This window comes from Phyllostomus hastatus, unplaced genomic scaffold, assembly GCF_019186645.2.
Source record: "Phyllostomus hastatus isolate PE091 unplaced genomic scaffold, TTU_PhHast_1.1 phas_scaffold_39, whole genome shotgun sequence".
In the NCBI taxonomy this organism is placed as follows: Eukaryota; Metazoa; Chordata; class Mammalia; order Chiroptera; family Phyllostomidae; genus Phyllostomus; species Phyllostomus hastatus.
Genome location: NW_025334028.1, coordinates 21,439,272 through 21,466,704, shown reverse-complemented (window position 1 = coordinate 21,466,704; position 27,433 = coordinate 21,439,272). Strand labels below are relative to the sequence as shown.

The 27,433-nt window shown below is 33.6% G+C and overlaps 1 protein-coding gene across 4 annotated transcripts in view; it reads right to left on the bottom strand.

Annotated features, from left to right (window-relative positions):
* The window catches only part of RAP1GDS1 (Rap1 GTPase-GDP dissociation stimulator 1), a 148,263-nt gene that overhangs the window by 74,027 nt on the left and 46,803 nt on the right, over nucleotides 1–27,433 (bottom strand). For all 4 annotated transcript variants that reach the window (XM_045820371.1, XM_045820373.1, XM_045820375.1 and 1 more), the window contains exons 3-4: nucleotides 16,887–17,009; nucleotides 12,643–12,768 (exon numbers count right to left, since the gene is read on the bottom strand). In XM_045820371.1, coding sequence (XP_045676327.1) covers nucleotides 12,643–12,768; nucleotides 16,887–17,009 — 249 coding nt within the window. The remainder of the gene's footprint in view (nucleotides 1–12,642; nucleotides 12,769–16,886; nucleotides 17,010–27,433) is intronic.

Here is a 27,433-nt window from a genome sequence, read left to right as displayed (position 1 = left end):
TAAGAAGGTCTTATTTTCATAGTTTTTATTCTAGTGAGGATGACAGAGTAGTAAACAGAATAAAAGCTTCAATACAGTTTTTTTTCCTTTAATGGTGTTACAAAAGGACAGAAAAGAGAATATACACCTTTTCTAGAAGAACAGATGGAGGAAAAAGGAGAAAGACAGTTTATTAAAAAACTTCACAGAAATTAAATGTTCATGATATACATAAGTATACTCACCTAAGATCCATAAATTATAAATCCCTAATAAGAGGTACATTTATGCAGCAAAATTAAAGTATTATCTTTAGCTCACCAAAGTTAAACCCTATTTAGTAGAAATAATATTTCCTTAAATTACTGATTAATGACATACACTGTATAATCAGTTAGTCATGGTACTTAAGGCCTGTGACCAAATTAGCATTCATTCTCCTGCCTTTATTTATCAAACTTTTGTGAGCACCTACAATGTTTCACATACTGAGCTAGATTTGAAAAATAGATAACTAATGTACAGTTAAGGAGAGAAAAGTATGAAGGAAATACTTAAGCAATAAACACAATTAAGTTTTCAGAGTACAGTAGAAGCACAAATAATTTTACCTAGAGGGTTTAGAAAAAGATTCATGAACATATTTTCCAAAATAAGTTTGAACTTATTATATGTAAAAAAGTGTACTTTATTGTTTAGATTTTGGTGGGTTCCCTCCCTTATAACTCTGTTGATAAAAAATTTATGTAACACAAACCACATAAATTTAAGTGTAACCAAGTTTAACAGTCCTGTGTACCCCAGAAACCACCAACACAATCAGGACACCAACCATTTCATCACAGGCCAAAGACTGCTCACGTCCCCTTCTCTCCCCCTTCTCTCCACTGTCTCTGGCCCCAGACAACTCACTGCTTCTGTCACTATAGATTAGTTTGACACCATATATATATGGATTCATACAGTATGTATTCTTTTTTGTCTAGCTTCTTTAACTCAGCCTAATGATTTTGAGATTCACAGATAAGATAGTATCAGGTATGTTAAGTGGTTTATTCTTCTTTATTACCAAGTAGTATTCCATTGTATGGGTTACATCACTATTTTTACTTTAAATTCATTCATATTTATAGGCATTTGGGATGTTTCTGGTTTGGAGCTATTTTGAATATAGCCACTATAGAAAAATACCAGCCCCAGTTTATGAAGCTGATTTTAATGTATATCTTTTCTAATTAATTTTGCAATAAATAATCAACCAAATCACAAAATGAGAAAAAATTCCAGGCTAAAAGAAATAAGGTATGATAAGTAGTAAAATTTGGAAATGACCTATTAAGAAATTGTCATACTGATTCAGAACTATGAAGAGGAAAAAGGCAACTAGACCTTCATATAAGAATTATGAAATTGATCATACTCTCAGAAATCATTAAATATATTTACCTGGGGACTTGGCTGTCAGTTAATCAATTTTAACATCAAATTTCTTTTTTTAAAGCTGTCTGATTTTAATTCAGTTATGTATTTTAAGCTTCCTGAAATACATACTAATAGAACAAAAATAATGTGGTATATTTCCATTTCTTTCTTTTACTATAAAGCACTACATATTATATATCTAACGAAGTTTAGGTATTACAAATAATGTATATTAAATGTTTATTAGCTGACTCATACTACATTCTGTGGGAGAGGAAATTAAAAAAAATCATCTGGCATTCACTCAAATGACAAGATATACAAAGGGAAAAAAACTTCTGTTATTTTAGCTTATCATTGCTTAAGATGGTTTTTCAGGTCACTGAGGAAATGTTTTTGCTACTTATTTGTCACATCACTATGGTTTCACTACTTTAAACCTCATTTATTTAAAGTCCAGTATGAGAAAGAAATTTATATTAGAGACCTACTAAAAGAAAAGCTCACTTTATTATATCAATAAATCAGAGAAATGTATATAGGATGTGTATAAATTCCTTTCTATTACTCTTCATCCCCAGAAAAAGTAGAATTGATTAAAGGCAATAGTAAGAACAGTACCATTTTAATTTTTATTATACTTTGTATGCAGAAGAAATTGTACAAAGCAGTAGATATGTCTGAAAAATTGATACCTATGTTTGTTTAGGTGGTTTATTGAGAACATTAAAACTCAGTTTCTCATATGGATTTGCTTAGTTTTACTAAGAATCCTGATAAAATCAAAATAACCTTAATTTTCCTATAAACAAAGAGGTTAAGGAAGTATTTCATACACTCCTCTTCATTTAGAAAAAATGACAAGAATAAAAAGTCAAACATGGTAAAGCATGTTTATACACACAAACTTTTTTACATAAAGTTTTCAAATTTGGAAATATAGAAAGGTTTTTTCTTATCACTTGGTTCTGCTCTATGTTCTTTCAATTACGTAAAGTTTATTTTTGTGATTTATAACAGATTAAATAAAATGTTGGTTTAGGATGAACTTTCAGGAAAATTATTAGGACATATTCCTGTACCTGCAACTCTAAGACATAAACTATTAACATTAAAGCATAAATATATTTAATAAAGTATGTACTTATGAAAGTGTTAACTTCTTCAAATAATACGTAGAGTGGACCAGAGACATAGATTTCAGTTCAACACTATCACCAATTTAGCTGTTGATCCTTAAAAGTCACTTGAACTCTCAGGCCTATTTCCTTATCTATAAAATTGGAAGGAGTGGATTAGAATATTTCTAAAAGTCCCCTGTATTTAAAAAACTTTACAACTTCTGGGTGGGTTTATTCTTTTAATCTTTCTAATTTCTCAAAGTTCCTTGAATCTACATAGCCTATCCAGGTCACATCTGTAACATTTTGCTAAATATGAAAGATAACAAACTTTTTCAGTATTTATCCCCAAAATGTATTAACATAAAGATACAGAAATTACCCACAAGCCATTTCCTCTTGCATATCTCAGAATTACTACTGCCCCCAGGAAAACAAAAACAAGCAGCAACAATGAAACTCAGAAAAACATAATAAAACAACCTGCCCTTTCCTAGATCAGTAAACTGCCCCATCCTTTGTCCAGCTGCTCAAGCCCCAATCTAGCAATCACTCTTGATTTCTCCCTTACCTACATGCCCCAGTCATCCACCTCTAGAAATGCTTCACAGATTCTTCTGATGCCCTCTATCCTCACCACCATTAACCCACTTCAAGTCACCAGTACCTCTTGTCTGGGACTACTGCAAGTCTTTTGCTTTCCATGCTTCCATTCTAAGCTCTTAAGTTCCATTCTCCTCAAGCCACTTCCCATGCAGCTCTGAGAGTGATGCTTTTAAAATCTGAATCAGATCCCTTTCAATGGCTACTCTTACTCTATGACAGTGATTTTCAACCTTTTCCATCTAATGGCACACATAATTACTAAAATTCTACAGCACACCAAAAAAATGTTTCTTACCAATCTGACAAAAAAGTAGGTATAATTCTAATTGGTTCACACCAGATGGCTACTGTTGTGTTGGCTGACGTCATTTTTTTTGGCAATCTAAGGAAAAAGAGGTCAGTGTCCCTGATTAAAAAGTCAGGCACTGCATGTTTTAAAAATTCTTGCAGCACACTGGTTGAAAATCTCTGCTCTAGGATGACCCACAGGGCTCATTATGATCTAGGTCTTATTTATTTCTTCCACTTTGTTGCTCAACACTCTCCCTGTTCACTGCATCCCATATACCTTGGTATCTTTTCTGTTCTTTAAACACACCAAATTCTTTCCTCATTCAGAACTTTGCAATTTCTACACTCCTATAAGGAATAAGGAATATTCTTCCCTTTCTGTTCAATAACCTAAATTCTTCCCATTTTTTTAGCCCTCAGATCAAATAACACCCTCAGAGAGAACTTTCTTTGTCTTCAGATATGCTCCACTACATCACCTGTTTATTCCCTTGACATCAATGATCACAACCTGTAAATATCTTTTTGGTAGTGTTTACTTATGATCTGTCTTCTCCTATATAAGCTTCATAAGGACAGGGACTTGTTGCTCTTATTTTCTCTTATTATCCCCATCACCTGGCAAAGCGTCCTCAACACAATGGGCTCAATCAATATTTCTTGATTAAAGTATTCTGTGTATATCTATCTATCCGAGAATATGAAAGCACAGAATAAGAATTTCCTTACAATCAACATAGGAAAAGAAGAGCATTCAAATCATATGACCCCTGGTGTAGGTATTTAGACTTTCTATAGGCAAGAGCATAAATACATATCTTCAATGACATATATAGAACTTTCTATAGATATGTTTCTAATTCTAACCTCACTTAGTAAATATTTTTTCCTATGTCACACAGAAGGCCTATTAAAAAGAAGATTCCACAGGTTAAATCTTTGTTAGTTTATTGTTTTACTATGGTGGCAGGTCTCTTTTGACTTTGATTTAAAATCCTCAACATCATAATGCTAGATTTAAAATAAATGTTTTACAAATGATAAAAATTTATCCTCCACTATAGAAATTCTAACCTTTGAATCTATGATATAAAATTTTCTTAAGTACAATTATTACTGTATGTGAGCTACAGTTTCCAGGGGGTACAATTATTTTTGGTGTTAAAAAGAGGGTCTTACTATTCAAAAGAGTTGTATCCTGCAGAAATTATATATAATCAAGTTTCTGTTGTGTGTGCATAAAAAAAAGTTGGTAGCCAATGATCTAAAGAGTAGTGTCTGTATTTCTGTAAGTCTACTGTACGTCAGATATATTGGCTATTCTAATGTATATTATATGAATGGTTTTCTTGTATTCTTAAATATACTACCTTTTAATTTTGCCAGGTGTTATTTAATTTTTCTGGAACAAGGGAATGGTAAACAGACATACCTACTTGTTTTTCAAGATAAAGTCAAAAGATATTTATGAAATCTACTACAGAAAAAATTAAATTCTGATACTTACATTTCCCCCTATAATTCTACCAAAATTGTGGATTTTTATTACATACCTTTTATGTATTCAAATATGTTTTATGAATTCAAATGAAAATTTTGAACCCATCAATATTTTTACTGAAACTCAAAATGCAACTTACTCATCATGATCCAAGTGCAGGTAAAATGCACAAAGGACTAGGTATACAAGTAAAAGCTATAAATATTACATCAGTGAAATTACAGACAGGTCATTCAGAAAAAAACACCATGACTTAAATACCCATATATCAAAAAGAAGCACAAAGTTGCAATTTTGTGGCATACTATTATATTCAGGTGTAAATTTTGCCTTGATGCAAGAAAATTCCAAATATATTTACATTGATAATGCAGGACCAGGAGGAAAAACCACTGGTTCTACAGATGCAGTTTAAAATTAGGTCACTGCACAGTAATTGACGGACACAGCTTAGGTGTACCTGCTGATAGTAGTATTAATTTCTGTAGTACAACAGATTTCTCTCACATCAGTAATCATTTGACAATTTTACTTTTTTCAAAAAGCCTTTATCTTAATGGAACACCCATAAATCACTACACATTTGCTAAAGATGTCACTAAATTTACTCTATTTCTTATATTTTTCTACTATCATTTTATTAGCAGAAGACTGTGGTTATATATACAAATTATAAAATAACTTACTAAGATCAATTATTTCCATAAAATTACCTTATCTTAAATGACTTCTGAACAGCATTCAGGCAACAATGGAAATAATTTATTGCTCAAATTTATTAATCTAATTGCTCAAGATCAAAATTAAATTTTTTTCCAGCTATTTTAAATATAAAAAAATGCTTCTGTATCATCCACTTAATAATTAAATCATGCCAGACTGTGTGTATGGATGTGTGCATATACACAGTTCTGATTTAGAATTTAACTTGAAGTGATAACAGTACAGTTTCTTAAGAGGTACAAACATTCCACTATTTCTGCTATTCATATTATCCAGTTTTTAATGTAGACTCATTGATTCCTTCCCCTTATCCGGTATCTTCTTGGATTCTTACTTACACATTCCCCTCCCTTCCTTTCTGTTCTCTTAAATTTGTTCTGCAAGTTTAAAAAAAAAACACAAAAAACAAAAAACTCTTAACTGGTTATTCTTCATTTAGTCACTGTTCAAAGCTTTTTAAGTAGGTAAGTACATCAGAATCATTTAGGGAGCTTTTTGCAGAATATACATGACAGGTTGGATTCTAACCTCAAAGATTCTGATTTAATGGTTCTAGGTTGTGGCCAAGAAAACGTATTTTGAAAAAGTTCTCCAAGTGTTTCAGATGCATACTACTAAGAATCACACTAACTGTTATGAATGTCTGCCTAGCTTATAATGTATCTCTCTTTCAAATTAATATTTTTATGGTATCAATTTCAGCACTTAATTCTGTTCCTCGAATACCTGCAATGGCTCCCCACTGCTTAAGCCCTTCTCCAATACAGATTCCAGACTTATCTATCCAAGATTTTATCTACCTTTTAAAATGCTTCTCTGTGCTCCTGAAAAATCTTTCTCTACAGGTCCAAATCCTATGCAGACTAAATGTTTCCTTCTCCATAAATATCACTGGATGAGCTCAAATGCAAATTAGCTCCCTCTAAAAACTTACTGTGTATTCTCTTACAGCATTTATCACATGGTGTATGATTTTTAATTTACTGATATACATGCTTCATTCCTTTCAATTCACAATAACTTTCTTAAGCAATTTTATTACATATATAAAATAACAATTATATATGTGGTATTTTAAAACACTCATTTTCATGCAAATCAAAGATTAGCATATTTTTCAGTCTCAGAAAATACAACTTGAAAACATTATACAACACAAAAATTGAGCAGGTATAATGAGTGCAAAACAACTGTATTTGGTTTTAAAATAAACTAGGAAATATATCAAGTTGAAAATTCTTTTAAGTTTTTAAGTTGTATGTTTGAAGCAAGTTCCACTACCAAAACAACAGATTTGAATTATATTGCCCAAATAGTGCTACCTTCACTAAAGTAATCAGTATTACTTCTTGGATTCTGTTGAAGATTTGTACAAGAAACATTCATATGGAGAATATCTGGGTAATTTTTGCCGAGCTATTATTGAAGACACTGTCTTTAATGCCAACTTTTGTATATTTCTTTGCATATTTTAAGAGGGATGTGTCCAGAATCATCTAAGGAGGTAGTGATATCCTTATGATAAATCTCTTCTAGCATTTGTTACAACAGGTCTTTTTAGTTCAACTGAAAACTAGAATATTTCTACTTAGCACAAAGTAAAAATTACATAGCACATCAAGTTTTTTATTTTCTTAACCTTGGCTGCTTAGAAGCACAAATTAAATTACTGCTCAATATAAAAACTATATTATCCCTGACTTGTACTAGATTTTCTTTTCCTCTCCTTATATGGCTTCTGGCCTTTATATATTTATTTTAAATAGCTTACAAAGTTAGTGTATGCATTACATTATTGTTATAGCATACTTTTTAGAAGTAATAATGTTATGGACTGAATGTATCCCTCCCAAATTCATTTGTTTATATCTTAACTCCTGTTGTAATGGTATTAGGAGGTAATTAGATCATGCAGGTAGAACCTTCATGAAAGGGATTAATGCCTTTATAAGAAGAGAACCAAGAGGAGCTTGCTTCCGCTCTCTCTTTCTGCTATGTGAGGCAATGAAAAGGCAAACCAGAAAGGGCGCCCCTACCAGATTATGTAATCTGCTGGTGTCTTTTGATCTTGGTTGGATTTCCCAGCCTCCAGAACTGTGAGAAACAAATGGTGGTTTAAGAAACCAAACTGACCAGGACAAGTGATCATATATAAATGCTATGTATTTCCTTTCCATAGCAGTTAATTATATTGTGCATCTATATATAAACCTTTATTTAATTCACACAAGCTCACTTTACCATGGAAGACACTAAAATTGAGAAAGATTAAATGACAATTTAGTAAATGGCAGAACTAGAAATCCTATCAATCTGCAATATTTCCAGGATACACATTAAAATTTCATTATTTATATTAATTTTAAAATGAACTATATTTCTTCAATAAACAATGTAAACTTATTTGCTTACTTTTTAAAAAATGGTCCCAAGTATTATTCTCATTGTTTGCTTATTTTTATTCTGACTTACTGTGTACTCTATAATTGTTCACAAGTTGTGTTTCTTTGTATATTTTATTTTCTCCACCATATTAAAAACTTTTTATTGACATGAACCTTTTTTTACAGCTTATGACAGTGTTATACAACAACATCTATCCCCAACTAAGTACAATGTGTTGGACATCTTTACTATGGAGTATTTTCATATAATAATAGCAATAATTACTGTCTCTCAGAGTAGCAGTTTCATGTAGCTATTTATTCTTACATACACATGTACTTTGATAATAAACCCATTCATAAAATGCAACAGATCAGACAACTGTAACTGAACAATAAAGTAATTAAAAAAATAAAAAAACAAGTAAGATGCAACAGATAAACTGATAAGAGTTGAAGAACCTTGTTTTTACACTTACTGGCTGGTAATTCTAAAATTGAATACTAGTAGGGTATTCAATTTTAGTAGGGAAGTAGGGTAAATATATAGACCTGTGAAACTCTTTAATATAATTAATCAAATGCTTAACCTATTTTATATCACTGATATAAATATTTATTTTAAATGCCAGACATAAATAGTTCCCTGTGGACTATAACCACTATAAACATACTTTGATTACTTCAGCAATTTCAAAGCTTGTCTATATTATATTAATTCATACTTAACAAACCAAATTACATTTCAAAATACTGTAGAATTATTGCTAATTCTTTTTCAGCATTTATAGTCAGACAACGAAGTCTTTCTTCATGTATTACATAAACATAATGTAGCACAGTTAGAATCACTAATACACAAATAAGTCCATGCATGTATTTGGGCATCCTTTCCATTTACATTTGAAGTCAATGAAATAAACAATACTTAGTTCACTTAATAAACATTGGGTTTGGCAAGCCTTAATATCATATCATTTTGAATATTTACTCAAATGAGCAAGAATCTAAGTTTCTTTGTATCATGTATGATAGCACTTCATATAAATTTCTTAAGTATACATCTTTCCAACAGTAAAACTAATTATATAATAGCAAGCATTAATTTTGTTTCTGTAAAGATGTATATTTATTTAACATGATTAATTTGAATTGTATATTATATTTTCTCTGGTGTAGAAAAAGGCACATATTTAATTTCATGTAATCATTTATGTCTAGCTTCTACTACAGAAATTTTAACTAGTATATCCCATATCAATTATTTCCTAACCTCAAGCAGTAACATACGCAAATAGAGAAAACTCCAACAATCAATTTATCCCTATGAATTATAAATAGTGGGTACAAATTTAATATGAAGCTCTTCAATATTATAAGGACATTTAAGTATATCAGCAATTTTAAATGTGCACAAAGCTGTAGACAAAGCTAATCATCAAAAGGGATTACACAATTGCACAAAAGATGGCTATATAAGAAGAAAAAAAGAATTCATCTTTACCACTTTTGAAAGAAATGTGTAAAGAGACCTATGAAATTTAATACTTTTCTTTATATAAAATCACATTCCCTAGAAAATCCATCAGTTTGCTGATTTCTTTCTAAATTGAAATACAATTTTTTCTCTTCTTTGATCTAAAACATATACTTCTCCTAAGTTATTTTGCCAGAGTTAGAGAGCAAAATAGTTTTAAAATGTGGCTTATGTCAGAAATCTGCACATTTCTAAAGAGGAATCCATAGCTGAAGTGCCTTGAAGGCTCTCTGGAAAAAGAGGAAAAAGGCCAAGTATTTTAAATGTTCCTACCCAGTGATTCTTTCATATCACTATGCAAGAGAGAGACTGGAACTTAATAAATTCATCAGCAACAAAGCCTCACTCTGTCCTGCTTGGCAGCTGTTATCAGTGTGTTACCTGATGTTAAGATTATATAAGACCATTTCCATTAGGAAGAGTTCCTAAAATGGGCACTATCAAAGCTAGTAAAATTGAAATCTGACCTACTTTTTTCAAGAGATTACCATGGATTTAGCTGAAATATGCTAACAAACACTTCACCTTTTAAGTGTCAAAATGAAAATCTATAAAATATGCACACACTGCTCAAATATTTAGCTCTAATAATGAATTCATTGTTATTTTCTATGTACACTGGCTTTTACTATCTATTGTGAACCTAGTATTATCCTGAATAAACTTACATTAAAATTATTTTTTTGGAGTACATTTATAAAATGTTAAGTAAACTGATTATTCCAATGAATAAGTTTAATAAAACACAAATGTGAACTGGAAAACATGTTATTTGTAAGAAAAAGATTTCTTGTTTTACAAAGTTGTCATGTATAGTTTTCTATCATCCTTTTAAGAATGAAGCATTACATTCTCAAGAGGGAAGAAGATTAATTAATTAATTAAAATAGAAGCCATTCAATACTTTTTAAAAAGAGAAATCTAATTTCTGTGTTCTTTCAAACTCCCAATTGTCATAAAATATAATAAGAAATGCATTTCAAGTAAATTCACAAATCAACTACACAGTATCACATTTATAGACTTTTATATTATTGTTGTAATTCAAATACAGGTGCTGTACTTTTCCTACAATTATTTGGAGAAATCACTAAGAAGTTCACAGAGTTTAAAAGGGTAAGAAAGCATACAGTCCTATGGAAATTACATGCATAAGCAGGACAAATGAACACATTTCATTTCATGATTTATAGTAATAAATCTCTTCTTATACTAATTCATTTTTAAGACTACTAACTTCATTTTTCTTAAACAAGGATTAAAACTATAAAAAATAGCTCATATTCACTATGCTTAATTTTTTACTTAACTGTAATTTCCATTGAATTAAATGAGAATGAAGTGTTATAAATATTTATGGATAAATGAAATAAAAAATTAACTTCATAGCCTAAGAATTTTATACTGTATACTTTGTAAGAACAGAGTAAATGGATATGATAAACACTATAATAATGGACTGTAGTTTTATCAAAATAATAATCACATTAACTAGACATTTATTACCTTAACTTCAAGATTCTTTAGTACACAGGAAATAAAATTACTATGTGCCCGTAAAAACCAGAGCAAGATGAAATAATAAATCACTATGGGTGCTTCTCCTATTTTACCAATATTAAGTAAAACTCAAAGCCAAAATATGCAAAACAGATATTTCCTATATTCAAGCAATGCATAATTCAAGAATAACTAAACTGAACAAGGATTAAAAAATTTCAACAGCCTTAAATTCTAGTAATAAACACGGAAGGATAGGGATAAAAACAGTAATGATCAATGCTGTCCAGGTACATGCCATCAATCTTTGATGGTTACTCAGAGGGAGTCTTTATAATATATACTGTTAAACTTAATCATATAAAATACACATAAATGGTTCATTCTTGAACACTAATACTATAAGGTATGCTGTTTAATAAAAATCATAAATATGAAAATGCAAAGTCATAAACATAAAGCACTAGAATTTTATAAATAAAGTTAATAAGCTAGGATAAAAATAACTGGAATGAAGAAACAGACAGGTAAATTTATAAGCAGTAATGGGGACTGGAAACTGTAAGTTAAAATTCATAGTACACCATCCATGTCCTCAGATATAATATTTAATGTTCCAAAAAGAAAGGAGAATAAATGAGGCTAGCCTTACCACCACTGCTACAGATAAGTTATAACCGAAAGCTATAGTTTCAATCTTTTTTCTCTTTTTTCTTTTATCATAAATAAATATGTTTATGACCTTATGTAATATGTGGCTTATGTACGCAAATCACTACTGGAAGCATTGCCTATTATAAAAGGGCTTTGTCTTCTTTGTTTATAACAAAATGTAACTCACTCAAAAGGAGAATTATAAACTCAATGGGGAAAATAAGCAATGAAAGTTATCCCAGTTATAAAATATATGTTTTTGGCTCAAAAAATAGAAATCTAAGGAAAAGCAGGATAAGCCTAATTAAATTAAATATATTCAAGATTTTTCTGCACATATGTGGGAAGGAAAAGCAGAAAATGTATAATTTTTGCAATATACCCATACTCTTTGCCTCATAAAACAGTGTGTTATAGAAAGTGATGAGGATGACAATGACACTATGACAAATAGGAATGAAGTCAATGCAAATGTAGTAGGCCAATCTAGCTTTTAAGAAGATTATGAATTTTATGAATGGTTTTACTGAATTGTAAATAATTAAAAATGTACTTGGAGACTTTGAAACTTTAAAAAACTGTGTTCATAAGCATTCACAATCAGAGATGATACTTTAATAAAACCTTACTGAAGAGATATATATATTTAATTTAAAACCCAATTACTTAAGAATTGACTTACTTTCCTCTGAAAATATAATTTGTGAAGCAGAGGAAAAGAGCTCACTTTTTATAACTTCTTACTTAAGAATTATTATGGCCCAAATCTCTAACAGACCTGCTAAATAAGCAGAGCTGTCATACTGGCCCATGTTAGTGTCTTAGCCTAGAAAAGTCAGTGCTAACGCTAAAAGGGAAATTAGTTTGAAATCATAACACTTAAACAAAAGTTTATAAGTGTATTACTGATATTTCAACACTTACGGCTATCATAACATATGTTTCCTAGAGCCCTGCCCGTTTGAAGCAGCACTTCTTGGTCTTTGCTATTTAGTAGTTGCACCAGTGGTGAAATCAATCCAGCATCCACACAAGGAATTCGCATAAATTCTGAAAATAAGAGACATATTTAATTAAAAATCTAAAGATTCACAACTTCCACAAATCATGCCCCTAAATAAAATAAATACCTACTATTAAAATGTCCAAAGTACTTACTATTTGAAGAGTACATTTCTGGTCAAAAGTACCATTACAATACAATCCTATTACATACTTCATGAAATAACTACACAAAAATGTGTGGGGTTGTAATTTTCCTTTGCTGACAGTCTGCCATAAACTAAAAGGGTTTTTAACTTTCTTTATACCTAACTTATCACTATGTTCTTATAATAACTGAATATGCTTAGGAAGCAGCATGTAATGATAGAAATATTGGTAATGGTCTTTCCATGAGCCCAATCATTAAAGTACAGCAGGTCCTCAAACAAGCTGTTCCATTCAATGTTGTTTTGTTATAATGTTAATGAGATGCAGCAGAAACCTAATTCTTGTTTATATCAAATTAGCCTATGGTAAAATTGGTTTTGTCATACAGTGTTTCACCACAGTTCCAAGACCTATCAATGACACTAAGTGAGAACGTAATGAACTACGGTTATAAACTAAGCCATCAAATTGTAGAATTTTCACTCTATGTTCTCTAAAAAGCTAAAATATAAGACTTTTAAAAAAAGTTCAAGTGAATCATTAAAAATAGGTCCTTTCCAACTGGTAAGACTCAACAAAAACACCTATTATTTATCTTCATTTCTGTTCTTGATTAAAATCCATTTTATAGATTACTCATACCTGTTGTTGTACCCATGTATTTGGTCTAAAGTACCAAATGTTGTTTTCTTACACTTCAAACTTTTTTCCTTAGCTTTACAATATACTATTCTAAATTTATTAACTTCCAATGATACCATCATAGTTACAATTAGACACACTTTTTTACAGTGTCAGGAAAGCCTATTATAAAATTTAAGGAAAATAAAGATACCTAATTGGTGAAAGCTCTAATAACCAATATCACAATCATCATTTTGGATATTAGGACTTACTACAAGGATGTTCTTGTCAATAAAGATCTAATTCTTGAATCTATACTCCATCCTACTACATAAAAATTACTCTTTTCACTCTTGCTTTCAAAGGACGTCCACTCCTTAATTTGTTCCACAAGTTCTCTCATAAGCAATCTCCCCCTCTTTCTTTTCATTTTCAAATTCTTAGAGCACATCGCCCTCGCAGGGGTGGCTCAGTTGGTTGGAGCATAGTCACAGCATAACCAAAAGGTTCTGGGTTTGATTCCCAGTCTGGGCATGTATGATCTCCAGTCTGGGCACCAATGGGGCAACCTACTGATGCTTTTCTCTCGCATCAATGTTTCTCTCTCTTCCTCCCTCCCTCTCTAAAAAGCATAATAAAAAATGTTCTCTGGTGAGGATAAAAACAAAGACACATACATTTTTAAAAAATTCTTAGAGTGCATCATATAGGGCTGTTACCTCTATAACAACTTTTCCCCCCTAAGATAGCTATAAATTACAAAGGAATTCCTCTTTACCTAAATAAATAATTGCATTTCTATCTTACCTCTTACCTACCTTTATACAACTGAAAAAGCTGTCTAACTTAAACTTCCAAGAGTAAGAGTACTCCCCTACTTCTAAAGCTAACCTTTTGGTTTACTGTTGAAGTTTTGGGAGTTTTTTTTTTTTTAATATTTTATTTATTTATTTTTTAGAGAGGGAAGGCAGGGAGAGAGAGAGAGAGAGAGAGAGAAACATCAATGTGCGGTTGCTAGGGGCCGTGGCCTGCAACCCAGGAATGTGCCCTGGCTGGGAATCGAACCTGGGACACTTTGGTTCCCAGCCCGCGCTCAATCCATTGAGCTACGCCAGCCAGGGCTGGGAGTTTTTTTTAAACTCAGTAGTGTAAGATATTCCATTACCTACTGGGAAAATGAATTATACTACATTCTTCCATGAATTCAATGACTATAGGAGATGACACATCAATCTACTTATCTACCTCTTAAATTAATAGTTATTTTAGGATCTTTATAGATTTCAAATCTTAAAATAACTTGTCACCAATTGAAATTAATTAAATTAAAGGCAGATATCCCTTTCACCTCTTGCCACGCCTAGTTTCTGTCAGGGACATCATTTAAATGACTACTAAAATAAAAAATTTGGGAAAAGTCTGATTTGCATTCATTTCACAAATGGAGTCTGTTGTTGTATCTTATTGTTTTGCTTATTTGTTTTGTTGTTGCTATCCTTCAGGCAATGGCAGCATCGATGAATTACTATTTTCCTTTGCTTTTAGGTTCTAATTGTCTATGTGGTACCAACCTATTTTTCACATTTTTGATGCTTCAATCAATATTTGGTATTCTTGAAATGATAGAAGGTAAATAATTATAGGAAAACTGGGAATCAAACTATTCTAAACTTTTTTTTATTCAAATGTATATAAAGATTACCTGAAACATATACAATGTTAAATGTCAATTATAACTCAGGTATTTTCTTAAAAAGATATAAAGATAAAACAAAACTAGTATATTTCTCAGCTTTCAGTCAATGTAAAAGCAATACTGCCTGGAAAAAGTAAACTCCTAAAACCTTTTGCTTCTCAGACAATTTACTTTTCAAGCGAGGCATACAGCTCTTCCTTAGCTAGTTTTAAAAACACGAACTCACCTACTTTGGATGGATATACGTGAAAATATACCAGGAACTTACCAGAAATATGTTTATAAAATATATATTATTTATCTATATATAAGTATATATAATACTGGAGAGGTCACAGACTGGCTGTGATTGTCATCCTTGTTCAAACGGTTCCCACACATATATGCCTGGTTTCTAGAAATCTATATTGTGATTCTAATGAGATTACATATAAATCACTTTATCTTAAAAACCAAGCTGCTTTGCATCTAAGATTCAGATAGTGGTTTTGATCTAGGTTAACAAAGCATGTCTGAAGGGGTTCCATTTTCGAACTAAATCTGCTTCAGGAGCTCTTTGTTGTCCCAAGGTATTCACTACCTATTCAGAGTAATTCAAATCTGCTTTAAGTACATTAAACATTCCAAGATCTCTGAACATTTATGACCACCTCATATCCAAACCACTGTATAGTGATAATACAAACAGTAGAAGGCCAGTTTGCAGTTAATAACCCCCCAAAATGATTTACCAATACAGAAAACTTTACTGAAACCTGAAAGACATTTTGAAAACCTCTAAACAAATGGACAAAAACTCACAGTAATTTTCTTTTTGGTAAAACACTTATGAACAGGTTGTTTTACTAGGCCACTTACTATACTGACTACACAAAGAAGGCCAGAATTTTTAAATGTGTTCTCTTAAAAGTAAAACAAATGAAACTTACTAAAATAAAAGGCCTACAAATAATATCAAACACACAAATTGAGACTCACTAAAGGTATTACATTTAGTATGGCCTTCCCTTATGAATAAAAACTGCTTTAAGAAGTCAGGGTTTTCTCAAACTGACTGAATTAAAATCATGTGCAAATATTTCTGCTATAATAAATCCTTCCAAGGAATGTCTCATTAGATATAAATTATACATAATGGGATGAATTGGCTATGATCTAATCTAAGTTCTGCTGTCATTATTATTTTTCCAGAGTATTTAAAAAAATAAATGTTTCCCAAGAAGGTGAATGCAGAAAACAACGTACATTCCCACTGCTCTTTGGCTGTCACATGCCAATGTCAGGAGGATAGGCCAAACTAAAGATAAACAGTTTAAACCTAGGTATAACATAAACCGATATATATATTGAAAAAGGAAAGCTCTCTGTGACAATAAAGGTAAATGACTCAGTGGCAAGTTCAAGAATCCCATAAATGAAGTAGTAAATGATACAGGTACAGAAAGGACGAGCAGTGCTTCCCTTTACTTCTCTGGAAGATTGGAATAGCAAATGGGAAATGTATAAAAAAAAATGACTATGACTATAACAATAGTCATTTTTAACAATTGTATGAAAAAGTCAAAAAAAGAGAAATAGAAAAAAACAAAAAATGTCTAATCTACAAAATTAAAACATAAATTAATAAAACATACTGACAAGTAAGGTGTAAAACTGAAGATGTTCCCAGCAGAAAAGTTCTTGAGGAAAACCTCACCATTTTTGGCTACTTCTGCTATGATGTTAGCTATTTTGGCTGAGCAGGAAGACTGTGGAATCAAGAGACCTGCAAACAGTTGAAGTATTCCACTTCCTTGGATTTTTTCACTTGTTTCCATATCTGCAAGAGATATATACAGAGAGCTTCAATGAAAATCTTCAACACTAACACTGACAACTTTAAACATTATACATTCAAGAATTTTCACCATCCAAATAAAAATTTGTTCAGTAGACATTCAAATATATGTATTTATTTACGTAAATGAATAATTACCTTCAGTTCCACAACCTGCTTTTTTTTATCTGCACAAAACACTTCATAATACAATCTTTTGCCTATCTACAGTCAGATTATAAAGGAATAGTTTCTGAATATACCATTTGCATGCTAAACTTATTTTTCAATGTTAGTTCCAATCCTGTCTATACAGAATAGGAGTGCCTTTTTTTCTACTTCCCTTCTGCATTCTATAACAATATATTATTTTATATACACATATATCTATTCATTCTATGGTTTCCTATATGCTGTCACAATTTTAAAAAAGTAAATGGCAAGTAAATGAGCAAAAACTTCACCTTACATCATTTTATATGGAGTGACAGAGGAAACTATATAGTTTCATATGACCACTATGTTTTCCATACGAATCTTCAAACCACCACTAATGAAGACAGGAAATAGTTAACAGTGATAAGGCCACTGTATTTAGAACTTCATTTGGTAATGTAGAAATTCAAGAGTCCCTTGCTTCTTTTCTTTCTTTCTTATATATATATAAAGTTAAAATATATATAAAGAACCTTTTGATGAAACCAAGCCACTTCATGTATCTGTTATTAAAGCACGGACTATTAAAAAAAGATAACAGGAACACCTGTAGTAATGATGGACTTAAGACAAGCTCAAGAAAATAAAACGAAATTACTATTTGGTTCTAAATAATAAAGAGGCATGGGTATATGTTTAAAGATAGTTATGCAGTTCATTAAAACATTCAATTTAAATTTGTTTTTATGTATAGAGGCTCTATATCCTTTACATCCTTTGGCTATACACATAAACAAGAGAGAACACTAAATTTAGATTTCTTGTTAAGTGAATAGTAGCCAATGTGACCAGTAGAGTAAGAAAATAACTTTTAATAGAATAATTTGAGAAAGTCTCCAAAAAATAAATGTATTTGTTTACAGTAAGTGCAGAATAGTGCAGTGTTTTTCAAACTGTGGGTACTGATCCATCAGAAACTCTGAAACACATTTGGCCAAGAACCAGCAATTTCTTAAAAAGAGAATAAAATTAACATGTACAACAACAAAAGAACAGGAAAAATTTTGCTCAGGATGAGGGGAAAGTTTCACTGTTAGTGAAACTGTTTGAATTATGTATATGCACCTGCGTATGTAACTATATACATGCCTACTGTATGTGAAATGTATTTCTAACCGTAGGTTCTGGTCAAGAAGTTAAAAACCACGGCTCTGTACACAGCTTGTCTACCCAGGGTGACAGAACCATCACACTCTCTTAACATCACGAGAAGCTAGAGTTGTCAAATGGCTGAAGCAATAGAAAAGTATATGGGTAATTATACTTCTATGTATTTATTATCTTAAAAAAAGTAATTGGTAATTAGTTTATATATATGTATGTATGTATATCTATGACACACTGGTAGCTACAGATCAAATAACCAAGATTATTCAATGATGAAACTCTACTCATGCATTTCCTTTCTACCATAAGCACAGTGCATTTTCACATAGCTAGTACTACTTCAGCTTGTAACATTTTTTAAAGATTTTAATTATTTATTTTTAGAGAGAGGGGAAGGGAGGGGAAAAGAGAGGGGGAGAAACATTAATGTGTGGTTGCCTCTCCCGTGCCCCCTACTGGGGACCTGGCCTGCAACCAAGGCATATGCCCTGACAGGAATCGAACCTGCAAACCAGGCTGGCACTCAATTCACTGAGCCACACTAGCCAGGGCTCAGCTTCTAACATTTTATGTACTATAATAAAAAAGACACTTTGGAGATACTTTGAAAGTCTTATTTATTAGCCCAGAAAGATGAAGTAAACCTGTCTAATGTCACCAATCATACTAATCACAGAGCATAAACAGCAACTTCAGATTCTATTAAGCCAACAAACTGACATCTCTATCACCTGGCAACCTGTGGTATTTTTTTAGAACAGAAAACAAGCATAAATAGATGAAACCTGTCCTTTTGTACACTGTCACTTACTAGGTTTCATGCAATTCAGATGATCACGAATGTAATGTACATGTGATGGGGACATAAAGGTGTCTTTTCAGCAGGTCCATTTATAACATATAAAATGTCTTTGCTTTTTGCTTCTTCATGGATTAAAAAATAAGTTTTTAAGGTACCACCTGAAAACTTGATACCAAATTTCCATTAATTATTTTTTAAACAAGAAGCCAAAAAGAACTCAAGCCAATTTCCCATATTAAAATCCTTCCTTTTCTGACCATTGCTACCAGAAGATGTACAACCTTAGAACAACAGTGAAGCAGACTGCCCCAGGGGTCTTGTCCCACCATCTGTTGGTACTGGGACAAAAGAGCAAGAGTATGGCATAAGGCATGAATCACAATTAGATGTGAAGCCGAGGCATTTGTGTGCATGGAGACTAGTGGTTAACTGCAAATCACCCATGCATGCCTCATTTTCACTGTAATTGAAAGAATGGCTTAACTTCAGAGCTGAATGTGAGGGGCAAAAGGAAAAAAATTAATACAAAACTGTTGTACTCTGCTCAGACTTTCCACAGATTATAATCCAAGGAATTGGAAGAATAGTCATACTAAGCTGAATCAAGAGTCTGGGAATAGTATTTTTTAAGCTACTGTCTGAGAGATAAACGGAATAAATATAATCTGGTTTCTGATATAAATATGAATTTAGAAAAATCTAACAGGAATTCCATTTACCTGTTAGCATGTGGATTTCTATGTAGGTTTAGAATTTAAATTAAACAACTGGGAATTATCTTCTTTCCTGTGACATAAAAACATAAAGAACCAAATATTGCTTATCACTAAAAAAAAAGTCCTTAAATAATTACAAAATTTCAGCCTCATTTCACATATACTTTCTGCACTAGCATTCTACTGCATTTCCCACACATAGTTATCTGTGAAACGAAAAAATGTTCTCAGATATCAGCACCCTTGAAATGATTTTAAAAGAGCATTAAGAAGTAGTCAGCAGTTCGCGTTTGCAGGTCTAAATGAAGAAGAGCTACTTACAAAAAAAAATCATGCACTGGGCTCAGGAGTTGTAAGAAAAGGTAGGATTTCCATTACTTTAGCCAGAATACAATAGACATTTTAACTACACTCCTTTCAAATGTTTGTAGGAATCAATTTAATATATTTGTCCCCCTTCACATGTAGCTGTGATCATAAAAAGTGTCTTGAGTATGCCTACAAATTGCAGGTGGCTGGCAACCCTTGAATGTTAAAGGACCCATACAGGAGGGGGGATGCACCCAAGACCCAGAATTATCTTCTGGAGAATAAGAACCTTGTAGTGCTGGCTTCCCCCACTAGGTGAGTGCTCTAGGAGCCCATCTGTATAAGTGTATTAATTGGCATTGTTGTGAGAGGCTGCATCAGCTTCAGAGAAATTTTTTTTGAAGACTCAATACATTTGCTCATTTCATCATGGGTGATTTAGGGGAGCACCTGCCCACACTGCCCTGAGTATTCAGCAGTTTTTGACCAAAATGGCCTGACCCCCATGCCCACCCTTCCTATTCACCCAATCCCGCCCCAAGTAACTTTATTTTCTTTCCCCAGATGGAAAAAGTCCTCAAAGGGAAATGTTTTGCTGGTGTGGAAGAGGTGACACAAAAAATGGCAGAACCACTAAAAGGCATCGAAACTGATGAGTTCAAAAACTGTTTTGAGCAGTGGAAAAAAGAAATCTCAATAGGTGTATTTCATCAAATGGAGAGTACTTGAAGGTGACTGAAGTTTAAACATGTAAGAATATGCACTTTTTTATAAATAAATTCCGGGGTTTTTTTGGGTCCCCCTTGTATGATAGGCAACTGCAAGTCTAAAATAACATCTGTAGGAGGACCTCCTGCAGGACTCACAGCCATCACAGTAGCTCTAGGAGTGCTGAAAGTGCTCGTTCTGTCCTTACAGTCCTAGGTCCACGGTCCTGGCCCCCTGATGGCAACAGGCAGTTTAGTTATGAAACTGCCAGTGACAGAAAAAGAAAACTGGGCAATCAGGTCAGAGAAACTTGAAAAAAGAGTAAATCAAGAAGCTAGGCCACAATGTATTATGGGGAGGAGAGGTTAAAGCACAACTCATAGAACTTCTCAAGGCCAATAACCTGGTGGAACAGAGGAAACAGGCAGAGTGAGAATAACTCATAATTTAAGGCTGAAGTTCCCAACAAAATTGCCAAATAAATACATTAAAATAACTGGCTTCATGGTTAAATACCAAGATGGGGTTTTCAAATATGCTACTACAATAAGCTGAACTTATGATGTTATGTTAGCATATAGGCTTCGTGAGGATAAATTAATAAAAAGCAGTTGATAATCAACTTAAACTCCAAGTTAGAAAAACAAAACTAATGACTGTTATTACTATGATCCTCTTAGAATAAAAATGTATTTGGATAGACTGATAGTATTTTTAAAGTAATAAAACAATATTTAAAGTTTAAAGTTTCACTTAAAGTTTCACTTAAAGTAAAGAACCGGTATCTTTATATTCCATGTCCAAGGAAACCTGACAACAGATTGTGAAAAGGAAACTTGGAGTTGGGATGGACTGCAACAATCAGGAATATGACTCAAGGGCTGTGCGTATCTGTATTTCTGGGAACTATGTATTTCTCAAGGGGTAAATTTTTAGAACATTGTGTAACAAGTGATGTAGCCTTGTGCTCAGACAACCTGATCGAAATTCATAACTTCATTTACTACCACATGAACAAGCCCCAAATCTTCTCTCCTTTTATCCAACTGAAAACAAAGGGAGTGTGCATGCATGTGTGCATGCACGTGTGTGTGTGTGTATCTTATAAACACATTTCACATTCACCAAATAGAACTTTACTTTTAAAGCCATCCTAGTTTCTATTTCAGTAACAGGCAGGGACTCCATCAAAGCCAAAAATCCTAGAGGGCTACAATTTTTTCTCATTTAGCAAATGCCTTTCTACCACCCACATGTAATCAGAATGGAGGTTCCACAGATTCCACCTCATTAGCATCTTGTACATCTACCTTCCCTTTCTACATTCCTGTTATATCAGGTTCTCAGTTCTGACCATTATTAAATGCAATGGCCTCCTGAAGAGTCTCCCTAACTCCAGCCTTCCCACTGCCCTGATCAGTTATCCATAAAGATATCAGAATAAACTTCAGAAAATGCAAATTTTATATCCTTTCTTTTTTACATCTTTAAATGATTCTCCATAACTTTTTTAAAATTATCTTATTCTTTTTTGTATTGTTCCATTACCATTTATTCCTCTCTCCCACAATCACTACACTGTTGTCCATGTCCAAGAGTCCTTTTTCCTTTTTGCTCAATCCCTCCACCTGCTAACTGCCCCACCCACCACTGAGCTGTCAGCTTGCTCTCTGTCTATGAGTCTGTCTCTAGCTTGTTAGATCAGTTTGTTCACAAGACTCCAAATATGTGTGAAATCATCTGGTATTTGTCTGACCAGCTTATTTCACATAGCATATTATTCTCCAGGGCCATCCACGCTGTAGCAAGGGATAAAATTTTTCTTCTTTTTTAGGGCCGAATAGTATTTCATTGTGTAAATGTCCCACAGTTGTTTCATCTACTAATCTGCTGATGGACACTTGGGCTGCTTCCACATCTTGGCAACTGTAAATAACACTGTAATGAACATAGGGATGCTTATGTTTTTTTAATGTGTTTCAGGTTTCTTCAGATAATAGTCCAGAAGTGGAATCACTGGGTCATAAGGCACTTACATTTTTAATTTTTTGAGGTATCTCCATAGTGCTCTCCAGAGTGGCTATACCAGTCTGCATTCCCACCAACAGTGCAAAAGTTTTCTCTTTTCTGCACATCCTCATGAGCACTTGTTTGATTTATTGATGAGCCATTCTGATGGGTATGAGGATATATCTCATTGTGATTTTAATTTGCATTTCTCAGATAATGGTGACATTGAGTATCTTTTCATATGTCTATTGGCCACCTATATGTCCCCTTTTGAGAAGTGTCTATTCAGGTTCTTTGCCATTTTTTAACTGGATTGTTTGTTCTTTTGGTGTAAGTTTTATAACTTATTTATAGAGTTTGGATATTGACCCCTTATCAGATGTATCGGAATACATCCTCCCATTCTGTGGTTTGTCTTTTTATTTTGCTGATGGTTTCCTTTGCTGCGCAAAGACTTTTTAGTTTGATGTAGTCCTGTTTCTTTATTTTTACTTTTTTTTCCTTTCCTGAGGAGATATATTAGATAAAATATTACTATGAGAAATGCCTCAGATTTTACTGCCTAGAAGAATTTTCTTCTAGGATTTTTGTGGTTTTGACCCTCACATTTAAGAGTTTAATCCATTTTGAATTTATTCTTGTATGTGCTGTAAGAAGGTGGTCAGTTCTATTTTCCTTTTTCTGCACACATCTGTCCAATTTTCCCAACACCATTGATTGAATAAACTATCTTTAGTCCATTGTATGTGCTTGCTTCCTCTGTTGGATGTTAATTGACTATACAGGTGTGGGTTTGTTTCTGGGCTCTCTATTCTATTCCATGGATCTATGTGTCTGTTTTTATGTCAGTACCCTGCTGTTTTAATTACTATGACCTTATAGCATAGTTTCATATTAGGAAGTTTGATTCCTCCAACTTTGTTCTTCTTTCTCAAGATCACAGATGGTATGTGGGGCCTTTTGTGGTTCCATATAAATGTTTGAAATATATGTTCCAGTTCTGTGAAATACATCATTGGTATCTTGATAGGAATTGCACTGAACTCATAGATTGCTTTGGGTAGTATGGACATTTTAATGATGTTAATTCTTCCAATCCATGAACACAGTATGTGTTTCTACTTACAATATTTGTACCTTCTTCGATTTCTTTCTTCAGTGTCTTATTATAATTTTCCAAGTACAGTTCAGTTACATCCCTAGTTAAATTTATTTCTAGGTATTTTATTATTTTTGAAGCATTTATGAATGGGATTTTTTTTTTTCTACACATCACTGCTTTTTTTTTTAATTTATTCACTTTTAGAGAGCGGAGAGGGAGGGGGAGAGGGAGAGGGAGAGGGAGAGGGAGAGGGAGAGGGAGAGAGAGAAAGAAACATCAATGTGCGGTTGCTGGGGGTTATGGCCTGCAACCCAAGCATGTACCCTGGCTGGGAATCGAACCTGCGGCACTTTAGTTTGCAGCCCGAGCTCAATCCACTGAGCTACGCCAGCCAGGGCCGGGATTGTTTTCTTAATCCCCCTTTCTCTTAGTTCATTATTGGCATATAAAAATGCAACTGATTTCTGGATGTTAATTTTGTATCCTACTACTTTGCTGAATTTACTTACCAGTTCTAGTAGTATCTTGTTGGAATCTCTGGGGTTCTGTACGTAGAATATCATGTGCTTTGCAAATAAAGACAGTATTACTTCTTCCTTTCCATTTTGGATGCTTTTTATTTCTTCTTCTTGTCTGATTGCTGTGGCTAGGACTTCCAACACTATGTTGACTAAGAGAGGTGAAAGTGGAAACCCCTGTCTTGTTCCCACTTTCACAGGGAACAATTGCAGTTTTGGGCCATTAAATATGATGCTGGTGATAAGTTTGTCACAGACTTTATTATGTTTAGGTATCTTCCCTCTATTCCCACTGTGCTGGGAGTTATCATAAATGGCTGCTGGATTTTATCAAATGGTTTTCCTGCATCTATTGACATGATCATGTGGTTTTTATCCTTTATCTTGCTTATGTGGTATCACATTTATTGATTTGCAGATGTTGCATTCCCAGAATAAATCCCACTGGATAATGGTGTGACCTTTTTGATGTATTGCTGTATTCCGGCTGCTAATATTTTGTTGAGGGTTATGTTGATCAGGAATATTAGCCTATAATTCTCCTTGTAGTGTCTTTATCTGGTTTTGGAATCAGGATAATACTGGCCCCATGAAATGAGCTTGGAAGTCTTCCTTCCTCTTGAATTTTATGTAATAGTTTGAGAAGGAGAGGTGTTGTTCTTCTTGGAATGTTTGGTAAAATTCACTTGAGAAGAACCATCTGGTCAAGGGCTTTTGTTTGTTGGGAGTTTTTTGATTATTGTTCCAATTTCTTTTTTTTTAGCATAAATATTTTTTTAAAAAATTTTAATATATTTTACTGATGATGCTATTACAGTTGTTCCATTTCCCCCTTCTCTCCCCTCCACCCTGTACCCCTTTTCCCACCCACGTTCCCCCCCTTTAGTTCATGTCCATGTGTCATACTTATGAGTTCTTTAGCTTCTACATTTCCCGTACTATTCTTGCCCTCCCCCTATCTATTTTCAACCTACATTCTATGCTACTTATTCTCTATACCTTTTCCCCCTCTCTCCTCCTCCCACCCCGCTGCTGCTAGTCCTCCATGTGCCTTCCATTTCAGTGGTTCTGTTCCTGTTCTAGTTGTTTACTTAGTTTCTTTTGGTTTTGCTTTAGGTGTGGTTGTTAAAAATTGTGAGTTTGCTGTCCTTTTACTATACATGTCTTTTCTTTATCTTCTTTTCTTAGATAAGTCCCTTTAGCATTTCATAAAATAAGGGCTTGGTGATGATGAACTCCTTTAACTTGACCTTATCTGAAAAGCACTTTATCTGCCCTTCCATTCTAAATGAGAGCTTTGCTGGATAGAGCAATCTGGGATGTAGGTCCTTGTCTTTCATGACTTGGAATATTTCTTTCCAGCCCCTTCTTGCCTGTAAGGTCTCTTTGGAGAAATCAGCTGACAGTCTGATGGGAACTCCTTTGTAGGTTACTGTCCCTTTATCTCTTGCTGCTTCTAGGATTCTCTCCGTTTTTACCTTGGCTAATGTAATTATGATGTGCCTTGGTGTGTTTCTTCTTGGGTCCAACTTCTTTGGGGCTCTCTGAGCTTCTTGGATTTCTTAGAAGACTGTTCCCTTTGCCAGATTGGGGAAGTTCTCCTTTATTATTTGTTCAAATACGTGCTCAATTTGTTGCTTTTCTCCTTCCCATTCTGGTACCCCTATAATTCGGATGTTGAAATGTTTAAAGGTGTCCTGAATGCTCTTAAGCTTTTTCTCGATTTTTTGAATTCTTATTTCATCATGCTTTCCTGCTTGGTTGATTCTATCTTCCTTCTGGTCCACTGTATTGTTTTGAGACTCAGATTCCTTCCTTTCACTATTGGCTCTCCTCCGTGTATCTTCCTGCATCTCTTTTATGGTAACCTGCATCCTTTCATCTAAATTGCGCCCAAAACCAACCAATTCCGTGAGCTTTCTGATCACCAGTGGTTTGAACTGTGCATCTGATAGATTGGCTATTTCTTGGTCGCTCAAAAGGATGAGTCCTGGGGGACTGATCTGTTCTGTTGGAAACATGTCTTATGTCTTTCCCTGTCTCTCTCTTTTTTTTTTTTTCGGTATGGTTGCTCTTGTTATGGTGGGGGGCGGAGCCTTAGGTGTTCATCGGGGCTGGGCACCCCAGTCGCTAGATTGTGACGTTATATGTGGGGGCGGGGGCAGGGGCGGGAGGGAACAATGGCGGTAGTTCCGTTCTCCTGGGCTCAGACTCTTCTCTGGGATCCTGGGCTGCGAGCTTTGCCCTGGTCCACAATCGCTGCCTCACTGGGTCCGCCAGCCACAGCTTGCGTACTCAGGGATCACCGCTGCGTTCTTGCGCCCCGGATGGCTGTCGCGCCGATTTCGCGCCAAATTTTCCCCGACCTCTGTGCGCCGCTGACCCGCGCCAGCCCCGCGCCCACCTGGCTTGTCGTCTCCTACCAGTCTGGATATACGGGTCTACTTCAACTTCTCGGCTGTCCGACTTCCATTCAGATAAATCCTCTATCAGTCCTGAGTGTTATTCTATCTGTAAATTATTGTTGTTCTAATCTTGGTTGTGCGAGGAGGTACGGTGCGTCCACCTATTCCTCCATCTTGCCGGAAGTCCTATTGTTTCAATTTCAATGGGTGTGATCAATCTATTCAAATTCTCTGATTCTTCCTGATTTAGTTTTGGAAGATTGTACATTTCTAGAAACTTATCCATTTTGTCCAGGTTGTCTAGTTTGTTGACATATAGTTGTTTATAATATTTTCTTACAACCCTTTATATTTCTTTGGTGTCAGTTGTCATTTCTTCTCTTTCATTTATGATTTTGTTTATTTAGATCCTTTCTCTTTTTTGTGTGATTAGTATGGTTAAAGGTTTGTCAATTTTATTTATTTTTTCCAGGCTGGCATAGCTCAGTGGATTGAGCATGGGCTGCGAACCAAAGTGCCGCAGGTTCGATTCCC